Source organism: Leptosomus discolor, chromosome 6, assembly GCF_034619465.1.
Source record: "Leptosomus discolor isolate bLepDis1 chromosome 6, bLepDis1.hap2, whole genome shotgun sequence".
NCBI classification, from domain to species: domain Eukaryota; kingdom Metazoa; phylum Chordata; class Aves; order Leptosomiformes; family Leptosomidae; genus Leptosomus; species Leptosomus discolor.
Genome location: NC_141396.1, coordinates 22,935,941 through 22,956,478, shown reverse-complemented (window position 1 = coordinate 22,956,478; position 20,538 = coordinate 22,935,941). Strand labels below are relative to the sequence as shown.

The 20,538-nt window shown below is 43.8% G+C and overlaps 2 protein-coding genes across 2 annotated transcripts in view; both read right to left on the bottom strand.

Annotated features, from left to right (window-relative positions):
- Window positions 1–379, bottom strand: part of TM9SF3 (transmembrane 9 superfamily member 3) — a 53,983-nt gene extending 53,604 nt beyond the window's left edge. Inside the window, exon 1 of the mRNA XM_086467296.1 lies at window positions 278–379. Within this exon, the coding sequence (XP_086323422.1) occupies window positions 278–379 (102 nt within the window). The remainder of the gene's footprint in view (window positions 1–277) is intronic.
- Window positions 380–4,627: 4,248 nt separating this feature from the next.
- Window positions 4,628–20,538, bottom strand: part of PIK3AP1 (phosphoinositide-3-kinase adaptor protein 1) — a 46,950-nt gene continuing 31,039 nt past the window's right edge. The window contains exons 9-17 of the mRNA XM_086466732.1: window positions 14,097–14,192; window positions 12,465–12,644; window positions 11,600–11,662; window positions 10,390–10,595; window positions 8,752–8,824; window positions 8,260–8,415; window positions 6,468–6,538; window positions 6,171–6,280; window positions 4,628–5,121 (exon numbers count right to left, since the gene is read on the bottom strand). Of these exons, the coding sequence (XP_086322858.1) occupies window positions 5,067–5,121; window positions 6,171–6,280; window positions 6,468–6,538; window positions 8,260–8,415; window positions 8,752–8,824; window positions 10,390–10,595; window positions 11,600–11,662; window positions 12,465–12,644; window positions 14,097–14,192 (1,010 nt within the window). The 3' untranslated portion in view covers window positions 4,628–5,066. The remainder of the gene's footprint in view (window positions 5,122–6,170; window positions 6,281–6,467; window positions 6,539–8,259; window positions 8,416–8,751; window positions 8,825–10,389; window positions 10,596–11,599; window positions 11,663–12,464; window positions 12,645–14,096; window positions 14,193–20,538) is intronic.

Sequence of the window (20,538 nt, the reverse complement as noted above, 5' to 3'; positions counted from 1 at the left end):
AAACTCGGCCCACGCGGTCGAAATAACCCGAGCAGCGGAGAAGACAAGGAAGCCCAGCGGGGCGGCAGCCACCCGCCTGCCGCCAGGGCCGCCACCCGCCCGCCCGCCGCGCCCGCTCTCCGCCAAGCTGCGACCCGTCGCTCCCCGCTCCCCCCGCCCGCGAGGCCGCGCTCTCCGGGCCGCCGCCCCTCGGCGGCAGCAGTGCCCGCGGGCGGGGAGGCCGGGGCCGCGGCCCGAGCGCCGCGGCGCCCCCAAGGGAGGCCGGGCCCCGCCTCACCGTGTGCTCGTGCTCGTCGGCGCGGGCGCGCAGCGGCAGGCACAGGAGGAGGAGGAGGAGCAGCGCGGCGGCCGCGCAGAGCTGCAGCCCGGACGCCGCCATCTCGGGCCTCGGCGTCCCCGCGCACGCAGCAGGCCCCGCCGCGGAGCCGGCCCGCGCCCCGCCGCCAACGCCGACCTGCGACGGCACTTCCGCTCCGCCCGGCCACGTCATCCGGCCGGACGCCGGAAGCGCGGCGCCGACGGCGGCCGCCAGGAGCCAAGCCGAGCGGCGGAGCGCTGCGAGGGGCCGGGCCTGGGCCTCGCCCTCGGCGCTCCCCCGCCTGAGCGGAGGGGTCGGCGGCTGCGGGCGGGACCCGGAACGCCCGGACACCGCGGGCACTTATGAGAGTACGGCCTTCAGCGTGAGCAGGGTGAAGCGCAGTTGGTTTTTAATTAGCGGAAGGACTGTAGAATTGATAAAAGCAGGGCGCGTTGGTGAATGAAGTAACAAGGCTGCGTGCAAGTACCCTCAAACACATGCGGTCCCGTTTTCTACACCGCTTGTACAAGCAGGAGGAATGAGCACTGAAGTGCAAAAAGCCTCACCTGCCTGAGGGGCAGGTACCGAGGGGGCAAAGCTGCCCCCGGACGTAACGGACGGTACGTTTTCTGTCAGTCCTGGCTAAGATAAAGCCTGCAGACCTGTGTGTGAACTTGGAACTAGCCCAAGCTAGAAGCTCAAAGCAAAAAAAAACTAACCAAACCAAAGCCCCAAGCCAAAAAGCTCCCAGTATTAAGCGCTCATTGGTAAGACTATTTCTAAACTGAACAAATGCAGTTTGCAGAGACTATCAGGCATAATATTAAAAGAAAAAAATAGGGGCTACACCATCTTCTGAAATATTGCACAAGCCAACAAATAGACGGACCGTGAAGGACACGAGCTGAATGCAGGAACTCCACCATGTTGTCGCATGCCATCCATGCTTTGTAGGAATGATGTGAAATGTTTTCCCTGTTTACCACTGACCACCATACCGATACTAAAAGCTTACACATTCACTCTACCTTCCCTGAACATATTTTAGCAAGCTATGTTTATATGAAGCCTTTTCCAGCTAGTACGTTCACAATCTCCTACTTCAGTAGAATCAAGATCCTTGTAGAGACAAATACTTGCTAAAACCCATTCAAACCCCCTATTTATATTTCATTTAAACCCCCCCCACAACTAGACAGCTTTGATAATGCCGTATCTTTCTTTCTAGTTGTTGTATCCCAGTCCAAAACAGAGTAGCTTACCCTTGGGAGACAGAGATAAGGCTTCAGCATCTTAGTTTATTCAGTACTTAAGTCTCTCAGTCAACAACAGGGCCAGCCACTGCCACCTGCCGCAGCGTGTTTTGTGAGGCATGCTGTGCAAAGAGCAAACGCTTTCCCCAGACCAGCCAGGTGCCACCTGAGCTTGGTGGAGTGGCTGATGCCCCTACAGGTGGGCAGGCCATTTGCTTTTTACCAGCAATTTTATTATCTGTTCAGTCCTTGAGCTCTAATGTTCAACAGAAACACACTTTATTCCCACTCCCTGATGTGCCCCCCCCCCCCCCCCTCCCCCTCCCCCCCAGCATATTCTTGAGTAACCAGCACTGGCTGCATGCAGTTTTCTTCTCCGGTCTCTTCTAAGCTTCAGTTTCCGTGCACTTCTCATCGTGGGTGGGAGCAATACACAGCGCATGCTCACTGGCACCAACAGGGTCTACAGATATAAGGACTCTGTACATTGAGTTGTAAGAAGCTTAAAGCAACAAACCAAAACCAAACCACTCTGGAACACACATTTTGGCAGCTAAGAAGGTGCATCTCTGCTGGCCTGCAAGAGACTTGAAAGTCATGCCTGCACCCCAATTGTTTACCTGCATTTAACAGTGAAGCTATTTTAGTGCTGTTCCTTTTCTTCTAGGTGATAGGGTGATAGTTTTGCTGTCACTGCTGGTCAGTGAGATCCCTAACTAATCCAGGAGAAGTTACAAAGAGAAAGTAAGACGGGAAGGCCTGAGACTACAGCTGCATCTTCAAGTTCCCTCCCTTTACGCAGTGCAGAAGGGGCCTAAACAAACTGCATTTGTAGTATTTCTCAGCCCCACCTGTCCCAGCTCACCTCTCCTCCAAACCAAAGCCCCACTATCACTTGTTTTTATATGATAGGTCAGACCAGACTAAGCAAGTATCTAAGCTGCAAACAGGAGAGAGACTGAAAGGCTACTTAGGAGCTACTTTTCAGCAATTTGCATATAAGCCAATCTCACTGCAGCACTTGCTATAAAAATCCAGTTCACAGCCCTGCTGTTAGGACTGTGCAACGGCAAACACTCAGCTACAGTTCAGATAAACCCCTCCTACAGAAGACATTTGGCTATCGCATGCAGGGGGTGCAGAACTAAAAATTAGCTGGGGAAGGTGGATGCTTGGGCTGCTTCAGTCCAACAGCTTTGAAAGGGAGCCTTCCACATTACATAGTTTCATATTTTGGTCTTCTCTTCCTGCCTTAGAATCATAGAACAGTTTTGGCTGGAAGAGACCTTCAAGATCATAGAGTCCAACCTTTGTCCTAGCTCTATCAACACCACTAAACCTTGTTAGAGTTTTCCCCACATCCTACAGTTCCACCTGTTGTTGTGCCTGGCAGATGTGGAAGCAGATAAATTCCTGCTGTCACATCACAGCTCCAAGCGATGGAGCACAGCTGCAGCCAGCACTAAGGAGACTGGGAACTTTTCAGCAAAACCAGGGAGCTGTGTGCACACCAAAGCATGTGTGACAGCTGAAGACAATCAAGCTGTTGAATTTCCTCTTTTAGTTTATTTCTTTTATCCCTGTTTCTTTCACTTATTCATATGCTACCATTTTCCTCATTTCAGCACCAAAACCTCCTTCCATGCTTCCAATTTGACTAAATAGTGCTGGGAACTTGGTTCTGTTCCAAGAAGAGCACAGGAAGGCAGGTCCCACCTCACCATTCCCCTGGCTACTGTGAACAAAGAGCAAACTTTGTCAGTTTGACAGTCAGTGAGAGCCTGTAGTGCAGAGTTACTGGAGAAGGCACTGAGGTCCTTTAAAAAAGAAAAAAAAAGAGGTAACCTCTGTAGCTATAGGCCTGCAGCACAACACCTGCAACCCTCTGTCATTGAAAGGAGAGGCTATATGAACTGTATTTGGAGTCATACCCTATCAATTTAATGTGTACATGATATTTAGCTTATGCCTAAATCCCTGAGAGCAGCCGGGGCTTCTCCACCTTCACTCAGTGCTGGCTGAGTCACAGTTGCCTTCTATCACTGCTGCAGCTCCTCACATTGGCTTTGCCACCGTGCAAAAGAAAGGAGCTACAACTCTATCCCCTGCTCTCTTACAGGTCAAGGGGAGCTTACATCACAGGACAGAAGCTTTGCGTGTCCTACCTGTACCTGAGGGATCACCTAATACAGATGTATCTAGGTCCCTCTCAGGGCTGCAAGAGGGGGAACAGCTTGAAAACCAAGCAGGTAATGATGCCTAATTCTCTATCTACCCTGAATGTTATCTTGCAGAATTCCCATCTGCAACAAAAAAACCACACTCAAAAAAACAAAACACCTCACTTCCATCATTCGAGGCCCTTGAGATGAGGAATCAAACTTAATTTCTGCTCTACATGCTTTCTACATTTGGAACACAGAGAGCCAAAGCAGGAAGCTCTCCTGAAGTTTGTAAGACCTCAGGCAGCAAAAAGGCTGGACACAGCTGTTGCAGATTGACATTGCTAGGAAGGAAGAGCAGAGCAAGCAGAGCCCAGCCCCAGGCTGCCTGCTTCAACGGCAGCAGGCTAACTACAGGGCCAGTGTTTGGGAGGGGTGCACGTTTATACCTGAAGACTCACTATACTATTCCAGAGCATGCAGTGAAACACCTTCATGTTGCTTCTACAAGGAACCCATGGGAGAGATACAGAACACAGCGTTGCTGGCAATTCCTCCCTCTAATTTGAGCGGTCAGTCATGTGATTTCAAGTAACAACATACATACAACCCTCCCCAAAGAAGGTTTAAGTACAGTTCTTTTGTGATACAGCAGGTCCCTTGCCAGCTGCCTTGGGAATTTTCATGGTAAATGAAGCACACACAACATCTTGTTAACGTCTGTCCTCTTCAGGGAGGGAAGGGGAAAGGCATTTTCAAGGCTGTATGCAAAATACGTTCTTGAATAAAGACAACTTCTCATCCTCCCATGGTTTAATGATTGCTAGAGGGAGATTCTACACTTCTGAAAGGTCAGTATGTCCATACCCAAAATGTTAAGCCAAACAGCAGTACATTCACCTGGTCCTGCTGTAATGAGTGTTCTTCAAAGTCTTCAAACAACTTACTTTCTTCACTTTTTCAAGCAAATTTTCCAGTCAAGCCCTTGTAGGTTGTATCAAGGGTTTTGGTAACAATGCTCATCAGGATTTAGTTTCTAAAAGGACATGTGCTCTTTCTCGGTCAAAGGGAAACTTCATGTTGGTGCAGGGCTGCAAAGACACATCAGCGTTCTCCTTCCCAACCATAATACTTTTTCTTGAAGTCCCAAAGCACCAAAATTCTTCCAAGCAGAAAAGTTACAGAAGGCCAAGCAGTCTCAGTGAAAATCACAGAAAAAGTCACCAGAGCTTTAGGGAGGAGGAAGGGGAAGAAAACGTTTGACTCCCACTTATAAATAACTTAAGACAACCCAAAAATATCTGTACAACCACACATACAAACAAAAATCTCATTCCACAGATGTTGACAGATTCAGCGACCTCTTGGGGGCACAGGTGGAGGATAAAAGCCTTCACAGCTTACAGGCCTATAAAAAGACAGAGAATACAAATGCATTAAAAAAAACCAAAAACAAACAGTAGAGACCAGGGTTCTGGAACAACATTGCATGCAGTAACATGGTAGCCAAGAATACTGTACAAGCAGTAGTCATACAAGGCTATCAGTGATTCAGCAACAAAGCAGATGCTAAGGTGACGGAGCCCTGTTTCTGTCAAAGTTATTTCTTCTGCTCTTCAGCTGCACTAATTCTATTATTTCATGGTATAGTAGCTTTCCCCTGAAAATTAGATGAAGAGCAATAGGAAGAGATCAAAAGATTAAAAATCTTTTTCAAACTAACTACAGATAAATTCCAGGTATGTTCTTGCCAGATCCAAGCCAACATACAGAACTTACTGCACCCACCCATTTCTAATTACTATTTTAACAGTTGGAGAATTGTATTAGCATCTGTACTTAGATAAGCCTCTGGGGCCTGGATTTCATACACTTGCAGTGGTTGGACTAAAGGAATGTTTACAAGTTACCTAAGTTTGTGGTGGTCTGATCAAATCAAGGCAAAACCCCTCAATACCTTTTATAAAACTAGTGCAATTCGTACTTTGAGGCCAATCACACATGTACACAAGTGTGCTTTGAAGATATCTCAAATTTGTAAAAAAGAAAAAACGTCCAAGGGAAGGCCAAAAGGGAATTCCCTCTGCACTACACTTTGTGTGTTCCAAGAGGATCTTCTTAGGAGTATCAGCTACTAAATCTCTGCCAGGGCAGGATGCTACTCCACCTGGGTCAGTCTTATCATGGCAAGCATTGTGTGCTTCACTAGAGCTGCCCCTTGCAGCGTGTGGACCACAGTAACAGCACTGCAACAGGCATGTTACGAACTAGGAAACCAATTCCACCAAGTACTACAGATGAGAAACATGGACCTTACAATTCCTAACTGTGTGCGTTTATAGATAATAGTCTGGCAGATTTTGTTGAAAGACACATTTGCTGCCTACCTTGCTTTCTGCCCAAGACTTTCATAGTGATTCACTGAAAGCTCATGTTTGAGCTGCATTTTAGCTTTACCTGCTTGCACCTCGAGGAGGCACTCTGGGAGGCCTTTCTGGGAAGGGCAGCCTCTCCGCTTGGTGGGCAACTGGGCTGCGGCTTCTAGTTGTTTCTGGGACTTCATTGTCCTACAAAATGAAAAAGAGAGTTTACAGAACAGCAGAATTTGGTTCTTGTTAGCTTCACAACAGAAGTGGCTACATTTTGCCATTTCTGCAAATGCAGTGCTAGCCCTGAGCTCCTTTTCTTTTGCATGAAAACAAAGCCATGTACTTGAGAACAGTGAACCAGTGTATAGCAGAGGTGAGAGCTTACCTCACTGTCCCCTTCCATCCCACTGCTGATACTCAGTACGCTCCGAGTGCTGGAGCGATTACTTGCACTACCTGGAGTGAGTAAACAAGAGAAAACAAAGTGATTATTAAATCCTGGTGATTTAACTGCAAATTGCTAACTCAGGACTCCTTCTAATGTCATCCTTACCTCTTGCACACATCATTTAATGGTTGTTTAGAATAATTTATTTCCACTGTTATTTTTACTGTTCAGGATCCAAACAATGGGATTTCATACAACACATATTACGGGGCCAAACCATTAAATTTTACTTTCTTTCTAGCAGATTTCTGCCCTATCTAGGTCCAGGCTTCTGGTTAAACACTCACAACCATAATCTAACTGAAAGGATACAATGCCAGTATCAGCTGGCAAGCAGGTAAATATTTTCACAAGTGTTGCACACCCAACACTTACGTATATTTATATTATCAGTCCCCGTGACCTTAACAACTGTGAGGAGGTAGATGGCTCTGAGCACTGTCACATATTCATTCCTGGAATAAGTGACTGCTTGAGAGGTTATTGTTCCCACTAGCTGTTCACCATCTCCTCTCAAAACAATCCTTACTCATCACAGGAACGTTTCCTAGTCTATTTCAGATCTAAAAATGACACGTTTGTTCAAACTACCTTCAGCAACCATTTATGCAAACCCATTTAACTTGTATGGACTGCAAGCAGGGAATGTTTTTGCAGTCACTCCATGTCTGAAGTAGACAGCAACTCACAAACATATCCTACACTGCAATGGCTGGTTTCAGACGTAAACACATAATGTTCTATAGGGCCATGCAATACTGAGACATTCAGAAACCTATATGTTGAAATGGAGGCTAGAGGAGTTTTCTCATAATATGCAGTCCCTCCCTAGCCTTGGTGAGGTAGCTCTGATTATCAGCTGGTACATACAGTAGCACTTAAGAGTGCTAAATACTTTTAGGGTCAGTTATCACAATCATACCATGGGAAAGAGAGCCGAGCTGCACACAGTGACCTCTGCCAGCTCGTTAACGTTCTCTCACAACTGCTTATATGCAAGTTACTGGCTCAGTCATCTGCCTCTGGCACCTACTCTGGAAGCGTGACAGCTGTATCTTGCGAAGAGCCACAAAGATGGTAACCTCACCACGATTCAGTTTTCCTTTCAGAAGGCCAAAATAATCTTAATGATTTCTGCAAGAATTGCTCAGGTTGCAGTAACAGCGAGAATGCAGGGATTTAATTTGCACAAATTAAACCTAATAAAAAACAAAGATAACAAAAATGTGCGGACTGTCCAAGTCATTCAAGAGGTCCCACAGTTACCAATGAAAAATTATGTCCTTTATCTACAACAACTGAGGAAACAACATGTAGAGACTGGTTCCCAGCCTGTAGCATAACTTGACCCTTCAGATCAGAAGAGCTGCTGAGAGTCACAGCAAGGGACTTTTTTCTGAGAGCATCTGCCATCTACTTTTAAGAACAGAAGACAGGTGATATGCCTTCCCTGAGAAGGCCCACGGGAATCTTTTGCTCAGCTTTCAGCTTTTCTTTCTCCTTCTGCAGAGATGCAGACATAGAATGCCCAAACCACTTGATGTACTGGGAATTGCTTTTACAGTTTTGAGAAGAGCCAGCCTGAGGCATGCAGGGTTTGCAGTGGTGGTGTCAGTACTGGGATTCAGGAACAGAACTCTTATCCCCTGAGCTGACTCTAGAGTCAGGCTGGGGAAACATTTTCCATCCAGCTTTCCTGTAGAAAGGGTGACACTCAGGGTTTGCTTACTTGTTGTGCTGGATGTGCTTTCTGTTTTCCAGTCTCCTCGCTTTAACTCCTTTTTCGGTGGGAAAATGTTTTTCCTGGGGGTGTATTCATATATTCCACATTCTGGTTTCCCCAAAGTATTGTGAGAGTGTCGAATGGGTACTGTAATTTCCAAATCTGGAAGGGAATATGAGCAGCTCAGAAGGGTTTATGCAAGTATAGCCTCTGAGAGACAGCTTTGCACCCGAGAACAAAGTTAAACACAATCACATAAGGGCGATCACAACTGTATGTGAATGGATCAAGATTCACTCCACAGATGTGGGCATCCTTTCCTCAGACTGGGAAACTGAGGAGTCAAGCAACTCCCTATGTTTTAGCCAACAGGCACATGGATGTGAACATTAAAATGTCACATATCTACAATACACACAGAGACGTTTCTGCCTGAAGAGCCTATTAATAGTCTTAGCTGCTCCATTCCCAGAGAACATCAGAATTGAAGACTGTTACCTGCACTTTTGTCTTTTTTTTGCTTCTCCATTTGCCTCCTGGTTATGCTGTCTCGCAGTCGTTTCAGATTTTCCTAGAAATATCACAAGATATTCTTTTCAGGGCTTTGGACAAAGGAGGATGAGCAGCTTTCTGACAATACCAATATTATACTTAAGCTAACTTTGCAACCAAGTTGTAACAAAGCCTGCTAGACCTGGCTGAAGTCCAATCCATGTCAACAGGTTTTAATCTGTTCCCTTCAGAAATCCATGTGTGCCTTTCAGAAGCCAAGTTTTTTCAGGTGTTCATTATGTAAGTTAAGGTCAAATTCACAGTCACTGGCAGTTGCAGATAAGCAGCACATTTGGTTTAGAACTCCCTCCCATCTTCTGTTTCCACTATGACACTGGCACAGAAACAAGAGCCATTATCAAGTAATTGCACAGTCCTTTCTGTACTAATGAACAGGTAATTCTACCTGTAGGGACAGAGAAGGGTGCCATGCACCCCAGAGTGTGAGGGACAATTCGGAAAGAATTCAGGGTGTCCCCACTGAAGCAAGAGGGGACACCTGGAAATGTAACTGGGAGCAAAGTCTCTTCACCCTTGTGTAGCAGCATACTGCACCTTACAGTAAGGAAACGTGGGGAGGAAAAAAAAAAAAAGACAACTTTTCCGGCAGGGAAATATGTACATTATGTAAGGAAACCCCTGATTAGGTGGAAAAGCAGACGAAGCAATTGCTGCACTATGAGGCAAGATCTGGAGTAGAGACTTTGAAAGTTGCTCATGGGAAGGAGCACAGAGCATTCCACTTCAACTCTGCTACAGATATCTACTAAAGTAGCACTGTGTTCTTTATTGACAGAAGGGATTCTTCTGACTGTTTCTGGGTAGAGAGGACCCTTTCAAGTGAGAATCAAGAGAAAAGTCTTCGCTTTGTTCTGACAGCTCCTAAAACAGCATCATACAGTGGAGACCAGCACCTCAAGTGTGACAACAGACTGCCGCAGCATGGACAAAAGGCTCCAAAAGAAGCAGGCAGCGGTTTTAAAGAGGGAGCCCTACTCTAACTTGAGAATGGAAATTTTAAATTATGACTGCTAGTTCCACCAGTCATTACACCAACATAATGACTCCCTCATTCAGCTAAGCCACCCAAACACTGTGCTTTCACTAATGACTGTTGCCAGACCTTGCCCAGCTGCAAAGAACAGGTAGTCCTGGAGCCATCAAACACCTGGGAAGGGATCAGACTATCTACAAGGTAGGACTTTAAAGTCAACACACAATCTGTGACACTGAGTCTTCACTTATCTGAAACAGATGAGAACTGATAATCACAGAAGTACCCCACCAGCATGCAGGTGCTAGGTGGCCTCTAGAAAGGTAATTTAGCCAACTGGATTTGGCCCAATTCCTAGTGTACAGATCTCCAAAAACTAACAATACCACTGCAAGACAAACAGATCTGTAAAACCTGCCTGCTGCTGCATGGGCACAGCTCCTCCATGTCAGGAGAGAACTCTGCTAGCTGGGGGACTGTGTTAGCAGTCTTCCTGTTCCAACCAGGAAAGAAATGTACCCACACTGAACAGCTTGTGATATATACCTAGAGAGACAGCTGTATTTCTTAACAGTGGAATAAGTCTGTACCTGCTGGAACCGGAATGATTCTGATCTCTTTTTCTGGTTCAGTTGCCACTCTTTAAAATGAAGTACAGCTTCATCAACAGTGAGTATGCCCATTTTCACTTGCTCCTGTAATGTAATCAGCTGCCGTTGACCCGGGGTTTTCATTCCAGCAAATGGATCATATATACTCGATTGAGACAGGTCCCTTACAGGCCTGACTATTGTCTCTGAAGAGAGAACAACACCAAAAATATTATTGAACTTGTGGCATCTGCCGTCCTCACTGAATACAAAGAAACTCAAGCACCCTTGATATAGCAGAGATGCAAAAAAAAAAAAAAAATTTAAAAAAAAAAATCAGTATTACAAACTGTTCCCTAACCAGAAGAATGTTTTGTCCTTATGCCATCCTGCTGTTTGTCAGGGCTAAAAGCCCAGCTGAGAGGTAGCCTTGTTCACAAATATGTACCAGGGATAATTTCTGTTCTTAAAAACATAATTTAAGTGAACAGCACAAAATGTACTCCTTATAGCGCTCTGCTTCCTCACTGCAAAAATATCCCTCTCCTCAGCAATCCACAAAACAGAGCTTTTTGACCTTGGCAGTCACAAAACTAGACTCTTCCTAGGTAATCTGTGCAGTGTAACTCCAGAAACAGCAAGGTGGAAACTCATCCTACTGAAAATGGCTCTTTGTAACTCATTTGCAACATAAAGAGGAGTTCCCAACACATGAGATAAAAGCTCAGATGTGGTTCCTGGCACTCTGATACTGCACAGGATAAGAGGTGAAAGAATAAGGAAATTTTGGAAGTGCAGAGGTGCAGAGATCAATGGCAAGCAGTTCACCAAAGGTTAAATCCCACAAAATAATGATCAACAGTCAGTGGCTATATCCAGAAGATCAAAAGTGGGACATTGACTCTATGAAGTAATACAGGTCACAACATGAAAAAGGACTTCAATGATCATTATGATCCTGACTGAGGATAAGCTCCAAGACAGAGGATATGTACAGTAAGTGACAAAAGGGTAACCCCCTCACACTCTGCAGTTATAAAAAGTTTCCAATGTCACATCAGATCAGAAAGGTTGAGTCATTCATATAGGACTATTATCCCCAGAGCCTTGTAAAACAGACTATTCCATCCCATTTCATACACATGAAGCTACCTCAGCAGACTTGCTTTTGGATTATTGGAAAGATTTTCAGGGTGAACTTCTGACTTACCTTTCTTAACCCTTCCTCTAGGGACATAGAGATTCTCAGGTCTTTGAGCTTTCTGTGCAAAAACTGTAAAACAAACACTCTTTAGGTAGGGAAATGCATCTCATGAAGATGGAAATAGCAAGGATGAATATGGGAAGCATACACAGTCCTGCACTGCATTACAGTTTCTGTTACCCTACAGAGTCCATTGAAGAAAACAAGATAAGGAGTTGTACAGTAGAACTCCCCTTCTATTGACCTCAAAGAATTTAGCTCAGCCACCTCTAAAAGAAATCTGGACATGCTTTCTCCACAGTCCTGTGATGGGCGGGAAGGAAGAGTCACTGAAATTACTTTCCTAGACCTTACTGTAGTTCTTACTAGAAAGTTTATGAAATATTACCAAGATTTCCTGAAGTGCCTAGCAAGCTAAGAGGCACAATTTTCTTCAATTTCAATTAAACCCCACCTCAGAGGGAGGTACTGAGGTATAGAATCATGTCCTATACAAATGCTATTGAATCAATGATACTACTACAGAGCAGCAGTGTCTCAATTTATTAGCTTGATTGTGTCCTTCTAATATCAGAATCTTCCCTGTTTAGTTGGATTTCTTTATACCATTGGCGGGTAATCTGTCATCCCACTGCTTTCAGTAAGAGCAAGCTCAACCTCAGGATACAACATCCCCACATTTTCAGAGTAGGCAGAAGATGAAAAACAGATCTGAAATTGGATCCCAAAGGTAATCCAGCTCCAGAGCCACATAATCCAGGGGTCTCAAAAACATGTAGATTTTCTGGGTGTTTACTCAGCAACTGGAGCCCATGTCAAAGCCATTCTATAGTTGACTAGTCTACAGTTTAGGTCCTGACACCCAACTCACTTTTGGAGATGTACAGCTCATTGTCTGGCTGTGGAGAGCTGGATTCTGGTCTTGGAACAGGAACTGGAGGTCTGCTAGCCACTTCCTGTGGAAAAGTATCTTGTTCCACTGAGTAGTATACATCTTCACCATACCGCTGGTAAACTCCTTCCTCTGAATCTGGCACATCCACGCTACTGCCTACAACAGAGTAGAATTTGTAAGAAAAACAACCTGGACACTTCACTGAATACTAGATCACTCCAGATGCACTATGTACCACATTCTTACCAAGCTGGCCATTTCACAGGCAAAACCATCCAGTTTTGCAGTGACTTTAAGTGCCAAAGCCCTTCAGGACAGGACTTGATACAAGTCATTAACATCTAGTACATGTAAGTGTTTGCCACTAAGCCTGTACCGTATGTTTTGGTGAAGAAACTATAGTGGAAAGTCTCATAACTGCTTTTAAGAACTCAAGGAACAGTTAGTTCAAGTAATTCCAGATAATTAACATATTATAACAGTTATCAAATCAAACATAGCACTGGTTTCCAAAAGCTACTTGTGGTGGCCTTCAAAGTACTACAGATAATTATTCCTTCGTCCAAAATGAGCAACTGCCATCAGCTGACAATATATTTGATTTCAGAACAATGTGGCTCAAGATGGAGCTGAGTACACACGTCCGTGCTTAACAAGCCCAGCTACCATTACACCACCTCATCATCTCCATTCTATTCTCACTCCTAACATGACTGCAAAATCATCAAATGCTGTCACACCTGATTTAAAAGCTAGTTTCCTTCTGTTTGCATGCCAGCAAAAAGAACTAAGAGCCCCTGGACTAACTCTCTGCTCGGTTATCAAGTCACAAGGGAATACCGTAACCACCAGACTGACTCTCCTTTAGCGATGTTGTAACACCTAGTTGAGTCAATGCAACAGGACTGCCAGAGCGTTGGTGCTGGCAGGGAAAACAGAACATGTTAAGAGCCCCGGACTTAACCTTGCTCTGAGTCCAGCTGAGTCACCCACAAAAAGTGAGCCTGCATCCAATGGAACCTGGTGAGTCAGGAAAAGGCTTGGACAACCCTATCACGCTCAGTGGAGACAGTATGGAGCTAAGGTCTGGCTTTGGCCAGAGGGAGCACTGAAGAGGCAGAGTGTAGATCAGGTTTGGGAGCTGGCAGTTCCCTCCCTCTTTCCAGGCTGCTGTTTTCAATGGATGGACTTTTGAATAAAGCATCTACGTTAAAATTCACGACTAGTTTGTGCTGCTCTACTTTATATTCAGCCTCTGCCCATGAGGGGAGCCTGCACCCACATCAGGACATCAGAATTAATTCCCATCACTAAGATAAGGACAAAAGCCAGTCATTCCTGAATAGATACCAGCTGTGTGCTTGCACTCACTGGTAGGCAGCAACTGAACTAGAAGTCACTCCTCTTTGGTGAGAAACTAATCACGTTTGTGAAATCACCTCACAAGATGCTTCTTCTGTTGTGTCTCATTTGTACCCACTAAGGCAAAGCTGTCCATGTCAAACAGTAAGGACTACCTCCTACCCTTAACAGATCAAGGAGCAAGCTCAAGTTCCATTTAATTGCTTTAACTGTGCTACTGCCAACCCTCTCTCCAAACAGTCTCACCTTCTAAAAATTTGCGGAGCATTGAGTCTTTTGTAGTTAGAGAAACTTCATCTCCAGCAACAGGAGTGTCTGGTTTGGACTGAAGCATCTCTACATCTGAAAAAAAAAAATCAGAAAGATGAACCTGTGATTATGCTCTTAAACATGTGGGAAAATGTAATATAATATAATAAAATGATGTGACATTTCTGACTGGACCTTTGGTTTATGGTTAAAATCAAACAGGAAGCCAGGCAACTTACAAGACATTTGCCTCAAAAAAGGCTCGTAAGTTGCTATGTTCAGTCCATTCTGCACCAGTCTCTGCCACCTGCCTGATGCTTACGCTTGAGGGTGACTAACATTGCTTATTGAGAAGTTCTGACAAGTCTCCAAGTAGGCACCGAGGATTAGCTATTATTGAGATTGTGTTGGCCAGGTGAAGGTTTTGGCCTCTGCACCGTGCTCCCAAAAGGCCAAACTGAGTGGAAACTCTGCGACTTAGCAAAACAAGACATTAAGGGCAATTTGCTCATGACACAGAGGATAGTATTTGGTGTGTTTGTTGGATAAAAGTCAAAACAGCTGGCTGAGTTAATTAGTTGGACTGGAAAGCATTTAGAGGGTCAGATGATAATTTAGTATAGAGAAAGGAGTGATGGCAAATAAGATAGTTCGTTAAGTCAGTGTTTTGACATGAAGACTTACAATTGAAAAAAAAAGCGTCAGACTCATTGTAACCCTAAAACTAATCCTAAAACTCAAGTAAAATGTTAGGTAATCCTGCTCCTAATGATATTAAAACCAAGAGTGATATAAAAGAATTGTTGAGGCATATTGTGAAATATCTATTTCTATGTAAACTAGATGGTTTGGGTTACATGACAGAACATGAAATATTTCTCTGTAAATGTCTTTTTAATATTTGCTGACCTTTCTTATTTTTTTCCTGTAAAGCTCAGGAGATTATGAGAAAGTGATAAGAACATGCTAGGAGGATTTTGCTTTGTGAGAATGTTGTGGGCTTTTTTTTTAACCAATAATTGTCAAAGGACCCACTGACAGTCATGCAAATGAACCCAACCTAGCTTTAACCTCACAGGAATACCTTCAGCATAGCCACAGCAATACTGCATGCTGTGTGGACTAACCACACCAGCAGCTTCTCAAGAGCTCTGCAGTCCATGCCAAGTTGCATGCTGCTGGAGCTAATCTGCTTACGAGCTCTGCAGTCCATGCCAAGTTGCATGCTGCTGGAGCTAATCTGCTTACCATCAACCTAATATGAAGTTCACTTGAGTACTGCTGCACTATATGGAAGCAGAGATTTGACATTCAAGCGCCCTACAGAATCAGCACTACAGACCTGTGTTTTTCTGTAGAGTGATTTTTCCACCTTGCAGCCACCTTGGTTATTTTTAACATAGCTTTTAGAAATGAACCTGTAGCAAATACAGGCTCAGAGGAAAGCCACTACTTTATGGACTTGGGGGCAGAACAGAATGTGCCAGGTGTGCAAAGTTCCTTTCATTCTCTGTGGAGGGAACAGTATCTTCCCAGTTCTGGCTGTGTTCTGCAGGATTACTAAACCAGCAGTGCAACAGATACTGCAGGGTTTGTTTTCTATCACATAGTCAATATTGTTAAATTCATCCACTAATTAGTTTTCCTTGGAAGACATGGTTGCCACCTCTCTGCCCTCTTGCACATGGGCCTGTCTTGCATACAGATGAGACCTAACATCTCACCCACATACCAAAACTGGAATTCAAGTTCTCAACTTTGTGGATGACACCTTCTGTTCCACTTGCTGCAAAAACAGGTTAGTGAGACAGAAGCAACAAGACGGTGATGCACACAAACTTTGGGTATCACAGGAAAGGTCCCTGGATTTTCCTGAGGCTATTGGGGAAATTTGGTCTGAAAGGTTAGCGGGAAGAGGGTTAAGTAGTTCCTACATGTCAGACTTCAGTAGCTAAAAGACACTTATTCAAAGAGTTTCAGTTTCCCTTTGCAGGGTCTAAGGCTTCAGAAGAGAGCTCAACTAACCTGCGAACAGACACACACACAGAAGACAAGTTATGTCCTACAGACCCTTCACAACAGCTAAAATATCCATGCGTGGGCACCCTTTAGAAAGTAGTAATGCCCTTCCTCCCCTAAACAGCTGCAAACAATAGATGCCAGGTATTTGTGCACATGAAGCAAGCTACCTCTTTACAGAGACCAGTCCTTTATTATGCAAGACAAAGGCTTCAATGTGTTAGCATAAATCACAACTCAGAACTCTATAAGCAGTTATGTTTTGTGCACAATTCTCTCAGTTTGCTCACAGATGACAAGAAGGCTGCTGTTCTTGCATCAACTAAGGAAAAAAATAACAATCAATGAGGACAGTGTTGAAACTTGGTCTCAAGAGAATAAAAATGGCAGAGGAGGGAGAGGATATGCAATAGAGTAGAATAAGGGCATCACAACTTATTCCTTTGTGAACTAACATCTACTCTTCAGGTGTTGGAGCTCTGCAAATTACAGGACAATATATTTTAGTCAGCTAAAACTCTCTAGGATAAAGGATTAAATGTCGGCATGAAACTCACACTATCTAGGGTCTGAATGGCCACAGAGTTCATAGATATCGAAACGGCACGAAGAGTCTGGACTTGCTTCCACCAGCCTTTGGCCACTGCCACTGTCTGACCTTGGACAGACAAAATACAGCCTAACTCTTTCCTCAAGTAAAACACTGTTAACAACACACACACAAATCAGACAGTTTAATCTTCAGACAAATCAAACAGGTTTTCAGCACTTTCAAGAGTCCTTGCTCTCAGAGCCCCTCCTGTACACAACTCCAGGCTACTCAAAATACTGTTCTGCAAAAATCAGCAGGAGGTGCTGGTGAAAGGAAAGCAGAAAAAGCAAAGCACTTTATCTGATGCTGTAGTTCATACTACCAGACTGATATGACAAAGATAACTCTCCCTTTTGGCTATTCAGCTGCTGTTTATTACAGCGTGTGACTCAGCTAAATGACATTTACCTGCAACCTGCACCAACCCGGAGCATATTCTGGAAAATGATGTTCAACTTTACAGTTATTTGAAAAGTGTAATAAGAGGGAAGTGCTCTTCTGAAGCGGGAACAATTAGATTAATGATAAGAAATTAAATAAGGCAATTCAATCTCATTATTAAAGAACAGCAAACAAGGTAACAGCAGCAGCTAGTAAGTTCCCACTGATTTGGTTAGGAGTACTTTATGATCTACACTGCTCAGGGCATTAAGACCTACCTGGGAAAGAACACTCCCCGCCAGCAGAAGAGGAGGCAGTATTCCGTAGATGACAAACCTTTTCCATTTTTTTAATTCCATCATTTATCTCAAAACTTAAAGGGACAACTAGCAACTCAACACAGGTGTGTGCAACTCTCATGCAGCATCAGTATAAGCAAAACTGGGCCCTTGCACATCTTCTGCACTTTTTTCTGTAGATGTTTTCCCAGGATCAAATACAGCAAGAAAAAAAAAACCCAACACGTAAAAATTTACTGAAAAATCAGAAGTGCAATGAAGAATGCAAGAACTAACAGAACACACTGGCATTCAAGTATTTGCGACTACTTTTAACTCATTACAATGGCTTCAGTCCTGTGTTACCTCATTTTCAAACCAGTTCTTGCCAGACAGATCGACCATGTTGTTGCAGCAATCACCAGATTTAGGATTTTAGGATCCTGCGTGAAAATCCCCTTACTTTTCCCATCTTGATTTGAATATCAAGAATTCTAATTAGTGAATATTAATAGGAGAAACTAATCATTATATTTGGAAAATAAGTCTCAAATGGAATAAATTATCAAATATCAAATAAAATCTGTATTGCCAATGCTGCTAACATACCCCTGTAAAGTCCCAGACCTAAGGTATTCATTAGCCAATAATCTGTTAGTGGTTAGAAACAAGGATAATATGTTATAGTTCAAAATGTCTGCAAGACAGGATTTATTATGGTACCCATTGTGTATAATCCTTGAATCACAACCAAAGCAGGTACGAGCCAAGAGCCTACGAGCCAAGGACACGTTCCTTGACCAAACATGGTCAATTTGAGGAGTGGTCAAGACCTCCAACTCACGGACCACCTACCCAAATTACACCACCTACTCAAAAGAGAACAACAGAAGACTGCAACAGAGGCTAAGCGCTAATTTGCATCAGAAGTGAGAAAAGAAGAACCAATCATGGAGAGAGTGATAATGAATATGCACTGTATAGACTGAATATTTATGAATTTAATACATAAATATTTGTTGATTGCAATGTGCAGGCAGACATCTTTGGGAAGGATCCCACGTCACCGGTGCGCATCGTTATTAAAGGACGTCTCTACTTATCTAACTTCGTGTAGATAAGTTTTTCTTACCACTGCAGATTTGCAACAATGTAGTATCTAACCTTCCTTTGATCAGTCTCTGAAAAACTATGGTGAAAGCAGATCTTGATCACAATAAATGGGCATGCTGCCACAGTATGGCTACACTTAAAATAGCCCAGGTATTGTCCTCTACACCACAGCCATAACTACTCATATAAGGTCTACTCTGACCTGGAGAAAGTACCTCAGGAGAAGTTGATTATGACTCCCTAGGGAGTTTTTTCATCCTCATAAACCTTTAAGTCAGTACAAAAGTGTGAACCTTTATTTGTGACGGCAGTTCTAAACCCGCCAGCACTCCCACTAATTTCAGTGAGGGTTTGCCTGTGTGCTGGTATTCTAAATAAAACTGAAACACCTTCACTTTGAGAGAACTGACCTAAGTGTCGAGCATTGTGCCAATTTAACCTTACCTCTTACAATACTGGTAGATTTTAAGCACCGTTCAGACAAGCAATAAATATTCTTCAGGCAAAGACTAACAGACTACATAAGAAAAACAGAGTTTTTCAGCAAAACACTCCTGAGTGGAAGGTAACAGAGATTTGTGTGCAGGAGTAGTATAGTAGGAGAACTCCAGAAGAAGCAGGAAACACACTTGCATTCTTTGCTGAGGTATTACAGATAAGCCATATACAGCATCTCACCAATGAGGAAAACATTTTAAAATGCAGACTTCATTCAGCTCTGCTTTTCAGTAAAGGAATCGTAAGTACCTACTTTAGGGACAGCTTGGGTTTTTACCTTTCTAGTCCTACTAACCCTGCAGAGCCTGCACATTTGCACACCAGAACTTTCTGGTGCTGATCCCAGAGACCTCTGCCACCCTGCTGATGTGGCTGTGCTTGCAGAAGCTTCCCCTAAAGCTGGGGACATATGCCTGCTGGGCCTTTGCTACTGAGGAGACTTAAGGAAAGCAGCCTGACTTAAGCTTCAAATGCACCTTTCCCAACCCATGGCAACCCTTCCTAGCTCTCCATCTCCATGCCTGTCAGCCAAGCAGGCTCTGTTTCATGTATATATCCAAAACATCAGCCAAACTCCCTCCTGAGATCTGTTAATCACAGCAAATGAGAGCAGGAAAACCTGTGTACTTGAACTGTTTAACTTAATGTGGCTTGACAGAAACAGGCAAGGGGACAAGCACACAATCAGACTGAGGGAGGTGGTGATCTTCAGCAGGGAAGAAGAAACGAGTGCCTTAAACAATTAATTCTTCCACCAACAGTCTGCAGGACTGGCAAACAGTTTTCTTGACAGAAAGCAATTCTGATCTAAATCTGAAGCAATATGAGAATATTTTCAGAGAGGCTTTTCAGAGTCCAGTTCAAAAGCAGTAAATTACAGGGAGCTTGACTTGCATCCACGAAAGAAAGGAATATCCCCTGCATAGTTTCTAGGAGACCTGGACATTTCAGAGGTTGAAAACGACAAGTTGGGCTTACTGGTTTTAAGCACATTTCTTCCTCTTCCGCATACTTAATCAACCCCATTCAGCAGTGCACTGATTGCAGGCAGAGCTTCCAAACATCTAGAAACTCTCACCCCCATTACTGCAAACAACAGCAGCTTTGTTCTTTAGGAGTCCAACCGGCCTTACTGCTTATCTCCATCTGAAAGCAGAATAATCCTGGTTTTGATAGCAAAACTATCCTTGCAGCGGCCAAACAAAACTTTGCAAAGAGTTTATGATTTCAGGTAGAGAACTGACAAAGTCTTCTGGTCTCCATAATCAACGAAAATGTGCTTTATAATATCGTTTAATCTAAAAGAGGAAAAAAACAGCCCAGGACAGGTATAGTCTATAAGCAAAGGTGTTTCAGTAACCAAGCTTTTCCCCTGCGGCAGCACACTTAAAACTGCAGAAACACCAGCTGTCTTTACACAGGTACTTAAACTATAATAAGCTAGATCCTCTACTCATGATGAGTATCATAAAAATATATCAATGGAACGAAGCCAGACCAAATAGGCAGATAAGTAAGAACAGCAAATTTACAGTTGCTTAACATAGGTACTTAACTT